The following is a 12,259-nucleotide window of genomic DNA, read 5'->3' on the forward strand; positions in this document are numbered from 1 at the left end:
AAAAAGAGACAGAGAGCATGGGGAAGGAGGGAGGATTCCCAAGACATCTTGCATAAAAATGTAAAGTTTAAACATGTAATCTTAAACTATTACAGGTTTTAAAAAAAACATTAAAGATCTTATTATCGCAAAATATTATACCTCCAAAGATTAACTATACACATCAATATCAGATCAGGTCTGAAATGATTCCTTAAGCAACTCTAGTATTTCTGATACAAAAATGCATTAAGCAAAATTATTATTATGCTTTGTTTAGTTCATTTAACTACACACAGAGCACCGTATTTCCCCACGGACCATTATTATTTACGCAGCACCCACTAAATGTCTCTAGGTTACGTATGTAACACTAGTTCCCTAAAGGAACGGGACGCAGCGTCAACAACACTTTGGGAACGCTTTCACGTTGTCCGCGCTTTAAATCACGTGGTTAATCCAGCTAACGGAGAGACACAATGTCATGACCAGGAAGCTATAAAACGGACATGTGGTGGTGCTCACACTAGCTTCTGAAAGGAGAAGGAAGCACCGCAGGGATACAGGGAGTGTGGCTTGGAGACGCAGCGTCTCGTTCATTCAGGGATCTAGGGTTACACTGGTAACCTAGAGATGTTCTTTTTCAGGAACACAAGCTGCGTCAACCACACTTTGGGAACGAGAGTCCAATCACGCCACACTGACCAGTCCCTGCCTAGTGTGTATGGGCACAGCTAAAATGCAGGATGAAGGAGCAGAGAGTTACAGTGTTGTAAATGTCCTGAACTGGGACTCCAGAGGACCAGGCCGTAGAGGCCACCACACTCAGAGTGGAGTGAGCCTTGACCCCAAAAAGAGCGGGGAGACCAGAGGACTCATAAGAAGAAGATTTTGCATCCACTATCCAACTGCTGAGCGTCTGCTTGTGGGCAGGGAGTCCTTTTTATATCGGGACAATAGCAGACAAACAGCTGCTGCGACTTCCTCCACAGTTCTGTCCTGTGGACGTACAGCCGGTTTAGCTTCTCCTGGTAAGGGGCTTGGAAAAGAGGCATGGCAGGTGGTGGGGAAACTAAGGGCACCTTAGGTACATATCCTGGTCTGGGGTAAAGAAAGGCACTGGCAATGCCAGGGGTGAACTCCAGGAGGGAAGGGGACATGGAGAGAGCCCGTAGGTCCCTGATCGTCTTTAGGGAGGATATAGCCAGAAGAAAGGCAGTCTTAACCGACAAATGCCTAAGGGTCACCTCGGCCAATGTTTCGAAGAGAGGCTTTCAAAGAGCCTTCAGCACAACGGCCAAGTCCCACACAGGCACTCTGGGTCATGTCCTGGGCGTCAACCTCCGGGTGTGGTGCAGGAAACCCGTCGCCGAAGGGTTTTTACCCCAATACCACAATAAGCCACGATAGCAGACATGTAATCTTTTAGGGTCAATGGAGACAACCCTGCAGGAACTCCAGCATTGAACCAACCGGGCAGTTACCGTAATTTCCGGACTATAAAGGGCACCCTTATATAAGCCGCACCCACTGAATTTGACAAATATTTAAATTTTTAACATAAATAAGCCGCACCTGTGTATAAAGACACTGAAACTAATGAACTTTACACAGGCTTTACTGAAAGACAGTGTCTGTTACACGGTGTAACGGGTGAAATATGTCCTTTAAGAGCAAAGCGGCATTTTGGGAATAGCACGTCACTGCATTCTACCGGTATTACTGCGTGTGTGTGATACTGAGGATTATGTCCTTTTTTTTTCCTGATGCTTATTTCTAAGTTTCTTTGACTAACCCATAACGCTGTTGTCAAGAAAAATAAAAAAGCTTGAGTTTTGGAAACCTGTCTGTGCTTATATGATTTGTGTTGCAACTGGAGTTTTAGTGAGCTATCCCTTCACCCAAACTTAACGCGCTACAACGGCTTGTATCTAAACAGTAGCCGACCAAGTAAGTCATTGTTCACTGTCTTCCTCCTTCCTTACACAACTACAGTGGTACCTTGACCTACGAGTGCATTAATGTACGAGTTTTCCGAGGTACGAGCGGTCACTCTGTAGATTTTTTTGCTTTGTTACGCGAGCAAAAAATTTGGAAAACTAGGCCGCCATGTCATCCGGACTAAAGAGATCAAGGACAATCCAAGTTGTTTTTAGCGCTCAGTTCAGAAGCCTGCATCCCTGATGGTATGGGGTTGCATGAGTGCGTGTGGCATAGGCAGCTTCCGCATCTGGAAACGCACCATCAATGCTGAAAGGTATATCCAAGTTCTAGAACAACATATGCTCCCATCCGGACGTCGTCTCTTTCAGGGAAGACCTTGCATTTTCCAACATGACAATGCCAGACCACATACTGCATCAATGACAACATCATGGCTGCGTAGAAGAAGGATCCGGGTACTAAAATGGCTAGCCTGCAGTCCAGATCTTTCACCCATAGAAAACATTTGGCGCATCATAAAGAGGAAGATGACATTCTGCTGTGCATCACCTATCATTTTAAACATTTTATTTCCAGCTAGTAGCATTATGGAAACATAATGATTGATTGAAAATGTAGCCAATGTGTGCAGGATTCTAACGATATACAGGAGGATTTTATTCCCCACTTTACAAACTCTTAAAAAAAAAAAAGACCGTCAAAAAAGTATCTGAGATTTGCACAAAACAGCGAGGTGGAAAATATTCTTGGAGGCAAAGTAAACAGAGACTTGGAGATCTGCATGAAGATGGGAAATCTGAGACTATTTTACATCTGTAAGTCACAATATATCTCCCTTTACAGTTTTATACGATGTTATACGTTTTATTGCCTGTTTGCTTTTATAAGAAAAATGCTTGAAAAGTAAGTGTGTGTGTGTGTGTGTGTGTGTGTGTGTGTGTGTGTGTGTGTGTGTGTGTGTGTGTGTGTGTGTGTGTGTATTGTTGAGATTGGAATGGCCGGACATCAATATGAATAGCCATGACTGTAAAACAATAGCTTGTCTGTTACAACAATAGTCTGGCTACCTGGCCATCAATATGAATGCCAAATCAATATCAATATCCCCAAACATGTAAAACAATAGCCTTTAATGGTCAGCCATTAATTTATATGCAGACTATATAAATATAGTACGAATGGCCACCTGAGTTTAGCATGTGGCTTTCAAACAGGGGGAGGGAGATAAGGATCAGACATATTGCAGATAAATGTTTGTAGGAATCTCATTTGTCATGAAAATCTTATAGTGTTACTTTGTGGTATAAGAAAAATTAAACATGATAGGGCTATTCTGTTTTAGGAAAAAAATAACTTCTGAGTGGAAATAAGCCATAGTTTTTTTAGTATAACAGCAAGCCCTGTGTTTTATTTCTTATACACACATACTAAATCTTTTTAGTCAGGTATTTCAAGCAAAAAAGTGGATTTTCTTGCCATTTTTACTGGACAAAAAATCAAGCAGGTTTGTGTTACCACAAAAAGAGCGAGTATTACATTTTTGTGATTAATTCAAAGAGATGTGCAATTACGTCCCATTCAGTAAGAAAGGGAAAGAAACCTTGAAACCAGGTTTAAGCACCTGCATTGTGAAAAAGTGGGTATGTGCAAAAGTACGTGACGGAGAGAAATTGGACTTGTTGCTCAATTAATCTGACATCCAGAATGAGATTTCTGTAATCACAGTGCGCACACACAAACACACACACACACACACACACACACAAAATCACACAAAGGAATAAAATATACAGTATTGATAAAAGAATAAAATGTTGCACTGAATCTAAGATAGGGAGAATTGGGTGGCGGGGGTGTAGTCCTACAGTGAGGTTTGGACAATGTCAATGTCTCTGTTCGGTAGCTAAGAAAAGAGTCGAGGGAAAGCTCTCTGACCTTTTCATTCCTCTCCTCTGGCACACATTCTCTTTGTCCCCCTTGCTCACTTTGCCTCAGTCAGGGAGAACAGACAGGAGATCCCTAAGGGTGGCTTGAGGTCAGATTGCTGTTAGAGGGATTCATGGGGGATTTCTCGTTTGATGAAAGCATGTTCCCTCCAGGACACAAAAGGCTGATAGGGCTCTATAGCATTGCTGCTTTTTAACTCAGTTTTCTTTTGTACAATGATGCTAAATTGTTTCAGTAAATCAAATAGAAATACACACACTTTTGAATGCTACATACCTGCGCTACAACACATGTTTAAACATTTACTGCACAGATCTACCGATTTTCGTAAAGAATGAGATACTGTAGGTTTCACATTTAGGCTTCCGTATTTCAGGATGTAATTCCTATAGCAACAACCCTTTGCTCTTCAACACTGACTCATTTGATGACATTTGCCCTCCAGCTTGGCTGTCTCCCACACTGACATCATATTAATCCAAGCATTCAATACTATCAATATTGCTGCTGCAAGCACAATAGCACAGTTCTTCTCTTTCCCTTTTCCCAAATCCACACTTATTATATAAAGAACATTTTATAGCTATTATTGAATTATGCTATGCTAACTATCTATTGCATGCACACTTTATCTCATCAAACTTAATTAAGTGCTATCGATGAATTACTATAATTTCCTCCTTTGAGATTCCACAGAGATGCTTAGAGATTTAATAAGCAGAGGCAAAATGAAGTGTACAGGTTGCAATTGCAGGGTACACTAGGCGCTGTGTTGTGCTGAAGGTACGATAAGTGAAGCAATCTCAGAATGTTCAAACTAGAAATAAAATGTCAGAATAGACATTTACATTTCTATTTAAATCACACATAACTATAACTAATCTCATGCATATATACTATGTACATTATGTAGCATGTAAGTAATAAAATACAGTGCAGCATGCTGCACTAAGTAAATAATCGATGTAGAGGTGTGATACATTTTGCTGTTATCACATTAAATTTGTAATTTCTCTTACATCCCAATGTTTAATTCCTATTTTCAGAGCAATTCACCAATATTTGTGTTATTTAAGGACATTTAAACATGGCTGATCTTCTATCAACTGAGGCTACTAGGTGCAGACATGCTCTCAGTTCCAAAGACAGTTCTCGATTCCAGACAAAATGGTTTTTGTGAATATTCCAGAACAGTAAATGTAAAAACTGACAAAAAAGGTATGTGGCATTCTCTACAAAAGAAATACAAAATATGATAAGATAGTTAGAATGGGCAAATTGTATACTATAAAATGTATTAAATGTGCTGGTATTGGTAAAATCAGGATTTGGTATACATTTTTTTTGCCTTTTTTGTGTCGGGCCATATCACACCACATGATCAGTGCTTATTTTCTAATAAAGAAACATTACACATGTACACTACTTTACCCATTACACATGTACACTACTTTACAGTACATTACACATGTACACTACTTTACCCATTATTATTAGATCTACACTTATTTAAGCTACATTGTACTATATTTCATATCTGTAGGCAGACTTTAGCATATAACTGTAGCAAATTAAAATGGCACTGGTGCTGCAGAAAACACAGGAGGGTGGAGTGCCAAAGAGGTGTTTGTTATTCAGGGCATCTGGTGTGAGATTCGAATGTGGAAGTTCCCAGCAGTAACACACTTATTGTACAGTTTGGCTTCCTTTGATTACCATTAACAAAAGAGATGGAGCTTTCTATTCACCTGTCTACCTGACTGTCAGTGTCTTTTAGGCATCTTCTCTCTGTATCCCTCTCCATAATGTCCCTCTTGGTTTCGCAATAAAGTGTTCCTTTTATTTTCTCACACAGCAGCTTTTTCAATGCATAGTAAACCTCAGGATGACTGATCAAATTGCCATGGCCAATTCAAATAACATTTCTGCCTAATTACAACTATATTATGGTTCTAATCCATTACAGATGAGCTAGGCTCGGTGTTCAACCTAGTGAGAGAGTCTAGTGTGTGTGTGTGTGTGTGTGTGTGTGTGTGTGTGTGTGTGTGTGTGTGTGTGTGTGTGTGTGTGTGTGTGTCAAATCAAATTTTATTTGTCACATACACATACATACAGGGTACGACATGCAGTGAAATGCTTTTTACGACGGTCCGGCACGAGGGAATAGGATGGGGAGAAAAATATAAACAAAGAGAAAAGAAGGCAGATAAATAAAGTATAAAACTATATAAAATATAATAATATATAAAGAAAAAAAAATTGTGTGAACATTAGAAAAATTGGGTTTTACATTATTCTCTTTTGGAAAGGAGATAGTGCTGTAAATATAGTTACATTAAGAACATAAATGAATTAAAACAATTTTTTCGATACAATTAATCTGGGAAGTGTGAGACTAAGTGAGGGGAGACGAGTGAAAGAAGGCATATTACAGCAAGAGGTGACAATTGTACACAGACACAATTCTCATACCTTTGTCTTGTGCTTTGCTTGGGTTCCAAGTCCTGAAGTAATCATCCTAAAGAAAGAAAAGAATGTGTCCTTTATCAGCAGGGAGAAGAAAAAACTTACACATAACCTACACACTTTGTTTATTTGTGAAGAAAAAAAAAAAACATATAAAATGTGTCTGTGGATGTCTGTATCCATGTGTATTCAGTTCCCTCTTCTGTTGTTCATAGGCTTTGTCCCATTCATTTAGTTTTAATAAAATGGATATTTAACATATATAAGGCTCTTTCCAGGTTTAGTTGTCATACTTAGAAACACTGTACTGTATGTAAAATTACAAAACAGGTAATGTGTCTGCTACAACCACAAATGTCCAATTTTCTCTGTTCCGAGCCACTACAACTACATTTTCACCTTCAAATATAATATATTAATCTCAATATATTATATACGTTTTATAGTATTATAGACTGTTCAAATATGTACATATTAGTTATTTTTTTTAGAATATCACAATTCAGTGTAACACACTTAAAGGAAAGTGCTATCTACCTCCTTCTGCACACATTTACAGAATTCAGCAAGTTAAGTCAAGAAGCTTTTATTGTCATTTCAACCATGTATAGCTGACGCAGTACACAGCGAATTGAGACAACATTCCTCCAGAACCCTGACGCTACACAACTTAACAAGTTAAAGCTACATAACAGAAAACACAGAGCTTAGGACTAGTAAGTGTCCTTGCCACATAAAGTGCATCGTGTGCAACCTGGTGCAAACACCGCAAGACAGAAAGTGCAAAAACAACACAAGACAGGGGACAAATACACAACACAGAGCCACCAGTAAACCTACTGTATATTATACAGTGCAGTGTGTGTCCTAAATAAAATGACTAAGTGAATATGTATAAAAAATAAATTGCACCTTCTTGTGATTTATTTTAATGAATTGATACAATTTTAATTGATTGAAGCTTTATTGTGTGTGTGTGTGTGTGTGTGTGTGTGTGTTGGTGTTCAAGAGTTATATCTATATTAAGTTTGTAATCTTGTGTACCAGTGTAGATTTATTCATTGCTGGAGACTAAAGCACTTTTGTACGTCGCTCTTGATAAGGGCGTCTGATAAATGGCGCAAATGTAAATGTAAATGTGTGGTGGTGCTGGAGATGCTGTTTCTGATCCGGACTGTCTAAGGTCTCCCAGTCAGAAAGTTCAGGATCCATTTACAGAGGAAGGTGTTTAGGCCCAGTAGGCTCAGCGTCTCAATCAGGTGCTGAGGGATGATTTTGTTGAATGCTGAGCTGAAGTCTATAAACAGCATAATTAGTCCTTATTGTCCAGGTGCGTGAGGGTCAGATGAAGGGCTGCCACTCGGGCAGCACCTATGTGATATGGTTGATACGCGAACTGCATGGGGTCCAGTGAGGGTGGAAGCTGGGTCTTCATGTGCCTCATGATGAGCCTCTCCAAGCAATTCATCACAATAGGTGTGAGTGCGACAAGGCAGGAGACTGTAGACTTCTTCGGCATGGGGACAATTGTCGTCATCTTGAAGCTTCTAGTTGGAGCGTGTTGTGATGGTCTTATGGATAGTACTTGTTGATAGTGCACTTGCTGATGTAGCTGGTCACTGTTGGCGTGTACTCCTCCAAGTTGATAAAATCGCAGTTGGATGCAGCTTCCCTGAACATGTCTCAGTCAGTGCATTCAAAGCAGTCCTGGAGAGCAGACATGGATCCTGTTGACCAGGTTTTTCACCTGCTTTCGAGCTGGTCTTGAACGCCTGTTGAGTTATGCTGGGATTAACATAACAGAGATGTGGCCTGAGTAACCGAGGTCGGGCGGGGCTTCGCCTGGTATTTGCCCGGGATGTATGTGTAAACAACATCCAGCGTGTTTTCTCCTCTGGTTGCAAAGTCCACATTCTGGTGAAATTTAGAATAGAATAGCATTTATTTGTCACATATACATTACAGCACAGTGAAATTTGTTCTTCGCATATCCCAGCTTGCTCAGAAGGGGTCAGAGGGCAGGGTCAGCCATGATACGGCATCCTTATAGCATAGAGGGTTTAGGGCCTTGCTCAAGGGCCCAAGAGTGGCAGAGCAGCGATACCGGGGCTTGAACCCCTGACCTTCCGATCAGTAGCCCAGCACCTTAACCACTGAGCTACCACTCCCCTAAATTTAGGGAGCACAGTCCTGATATTTGCATTGTTGAAATCTCTGGTGACTAAACAATAAATAATCCGTCAGGTTGTGTGTTTTGTAATTCGCTAATCGTCCCATAAAATATGCTGAGCGCTTTCTTAGCTTTAGCACTAGGTGGAATTACAGTCCGAGCACAATAGTGGTGGTGAATTTACGGGGTAAATAAAAAGGTCTACACCTCACAACCATAAACTCCAACAGCGGTGAGCAGTAGGTGAAAACGAGTACATAGTTAGTACCCCATTCCGTGTTGATGTAACCGCAGATGTTCTTCTCCAGTTATTCCAAAACTAAGCAGCTGAGGTTTAGGGACCTTGTACAGAGGGCCCAATAGTGGCAGCATGATGATGCTGTGATTTGAACTCAAAATCCTAATTATAACCAAATGTCACATCTCATCATTTGATCTACCTATTAAGATCCAAAATAATATTAATCTTAACTAAATATAATGTCCTCATGCCAGCAACAGCAACACTTTTTATTAATTCTGAATTTCAAAGCAAACTAAAGCCACTGTCAGCAAAGAAACCTGGTAACCCTGAGATTAGATAAACCATTCTGGATGATTCAATGTTGAACTATACAACCGCTAAATTAGCATTAACAAAACTTATTCTCATAGAACCTTTAACCCAGGCATTAGGATTGCACAAACCAGTGCACTCTCTGTGCTGGTCCCAAGCCTGGATAAATCGGGAGGGTTACGTTAGGAAGGGCATGCAGCGTAAAACATGTGCCAAATCAAACATGTGGATCACAAATCAGAATTTCATACCGGACTGGTCGAGGCCCGGGTTACCAACGACCGCCACAGGTATTGTTAGCCAACAAGGCACCGTTGGAAATTGGGCTACTGTTGGCCGAAGGAGGCGAAGGAGAGGAGAATGACGTCTACAGAGACGGCAGGAAAAGAAGAATTGTAGGAAAGTGAAGGTTAGGGTTGGTACTTTAAATGTTAGTACTATGACTGGTAAAGGGAGAGAGATAACTGATATGATGGAGAGGAGAATATTGTGGGGATCATAGGGTGATGTATAAGAGTGGAAGAAGGAGTAAGACAGAGTACATGTGTGTGAATGAGAGGGAGGGCAGTGGAGTGGTGCGGTTGCAGGGAGAAGAGGTGGAGAAGTTCAGGTACCTGGGGTCAACAGTGCAAAATAATGGAGAGTGTGTTAGAGAAGTGAAGAAAAGAGTGCAGGCAGGGTGGAGTGGGTGGAGAAGAGTAGCTGGACAAATTTGTGATAGAATGGTATCTGCAAGATTGAAAGGGAAAGTGTATAGGACTGTTGTGAGACCTGCGATGCTGTATGTTTTAGAGACAGTGGCATTTAGTAAAAAACAGGATTTGAAGCTGGAGGTAACAGAGATGAAGATGTTGAGGTTTTCATTGGGTGTGACGAGGATGGACAGGATTAGAAATTAGTTTATTAGAGGGACAGGGCATGTAGGGTGTTTTAGAGACAAGGTGAGGGGAGGCGAGATTAAGATGGTTTGGACATGTGCAGGGGAGAGACATGGGTTATATCGGTAGGAGAATGCTAAGGATGGAGCCGCCAGGAAGGAGAAAAAGAGGAAGGCCAAGGAGGAGGTTTATGGATGTGGTGAGGGAAGACATGCAGGTAGTTGGTTTGAAAGAGGCAGATGTAGAGGACAGGGGGTATGGAGACGGATGATCGGCTGTGGCGACCCCTAATGGGAGAAGCCGAAAGAAGAGGAGAAAGAAGAAGAAGAAGAAGAAAAAGATACTCATAGGCCCTTTCTAAGAAATTTGAAGAAAGCATAGACTTGAGAGAGCAACCTACAATATGTCCTGGTTAATTTCTATTCATGCAAAAGTAAACCAGGCTACACAGTTTGGAACTGAATACCCACCGTGCACACACATGAAGGCAAACCTCATGGCACATTAGTCCCAGTCAAGACATTTCTAAAAGCTCTGCATTTCGACCTAAATAACTGCAGCGTTTTTAGCCACTGGCATTATGAGGACTGAAAGCCAATTTTCATTAACTGCTTTTTAGCCCTATAGTAGAGTTTGTATCAGAGAAAGGGTTCTAAGTCATTTAATTTAAAGGAAAAGTTAGGGTGTGAAAGTAATTATCAGCATGATTCGCACAAGTACACTTTCTGCATTTCTTTTCCCTACCCACCATTCACCACTGAAGCTATAAAGTATGTGGAGTTAGCAAACACGTTGCATTTGAATAAAGTTTGTTTTCCTGAGATAAACTAGGCCATGACTACATGGTTACTTTCAACAGCAACAGTGAATTGTGGTTCAAAATAGGACAAATACTGAACTCTATAACTTGCAAAAAAATAAAAAATCACTTCCAACCAAGCAGCCCTTCAAGCCTCCAGCCATGTGAATGCCCTTCTATCTCTCTCTCTCTCTCTCTCTCTCTCTCTCTCTCTCTCTCTCTCTCTCTCTCTCTCTCTCTCTCTCTCTCTCTCTCACAAAAAGTTTCTGTGACCAATCAAAATCTCTTTAAGTATGTTTCAGAAATACTGAGCTCCAGTGATTCACCTCCCTTGAACTTTTCCATGCTCTGTAAGTAAAACCTGCAACTGAAATGGAATGAAATTCTGCTTTTTCCCACTATTTGACTTACATTTATTTTCCTACCATCTGAAGGTGAAAAATTACTGACTGACATTTCTGAGTTGCATCAATATTCATTCCTTGCCAGGTAAAAACACCTTTGGCTGCAATTATAGCTGCAAACTATACAATTTTACAAACTATTTATATAACAGTACACGTATTCGTACCGAAATTGTTTGGCTTTTGGTTCAGTACATGTGTACCAAATGCAATCCTTTTTACGTGCGGAACAAAGTTACAATCCGGGTTTCCTCGGGAACAAATTAACTGGCGGACCGCAAGTTTGTTATTATTATTATTATTATTAAACTAAAAATATACACAACAATGCGATATGTATAAAAAAGAAACTAGACTTAGCGTAATGTCACTGTGGCTACTCACTCCATACTGGAAATAAGATTTGTTTTGTGCATGCATGGAAATGCTAAAGAATCCAGTGCATTATCGCTATGGTTTCTAGCGTTTTATGTCCGGCTTCAATAGAAATAAAAAATCCACATTTCGAGGGAGTGAATGAAGAATGGAATTAAGACATGCGTTATAGTATGCTGAAATAAGTAGAACGTTTGAGTAGATCATATTTTTCGAAAATGTAATATTGAATGTAACACACACACACACACACACACACACACACACACACACACACACACACACACACACACACACACACCTGTATCACCCAAATAGTGTCTAATCAATGTAAACTATTTAATTAAATGTTTCCATTTATTATATTTGATTTTATTTATTTAACTTGTGCCAATTAATTTGATTACTTAATTTAATCAATATTTTAAAGTACAAAAACTATCTTTCGGCTTCTCCCGTTAGGGGTCGCCACAGCGGACCATCCGCATGTTTGATTTGGCACATGTTTTTACGCTGGATGCCCTTCCTAACGCAACCCTCCCAATTTATCCAGGCTTGGGATCAGCACTAAGGCTTGTGCAACCCAAATAGCTGGGGTTGGTATCCTGACCGTAGATCAAACCCGGGCCGCAGCGGTGAGAGCGCGCATCCTAACCACTAGACCACCAGGGAACAATCAATATTATAAAGTATATTGCATGAATTTGATTTATTCTATTTTATTAAAAAAATATATAAAAT

At 40.2% G+C, this 12,259-nt stretch overlaps 1 protein-coding gene across 1 annotated transcript in view; it reads right to left on the bottom strand.

Moving 5' to 3' along the window:
• The window catches only part of spock1 (SPARC (osteonectin), cwcv and kazal like domains proteoglycan 1), a 233,811-nt gene that overhangs the window by 110,327 nt on the left and 111,225 nt on the right, over nucleotides 1-12,259 (bottom strand). Inside the window, exon 3 of the mRNA XM_083547120.1 lies at nucleotides 6,343-6,388. Coding sequence (XP_083403246.1) covers nucleotides 6,343-6,388 — 46 coding nt within the window. The remainder of the gene's footprint in view (nucleotides 1-6,342; nucleotides 6,389-12,259) is intronic.

This window comes from Silurus aristotelis (assembly GCF_946808225.1).
Source record: "Silurus aristotelis genome assembly, chromosome: 7".
Classification (NCBI taxonomy): domain Eukaryota; kingdom Metazoa; phylum Chordata; class Actinopteri; order Siluriformes; family Siluridae; genus Silurus; species Silurus aristotelis.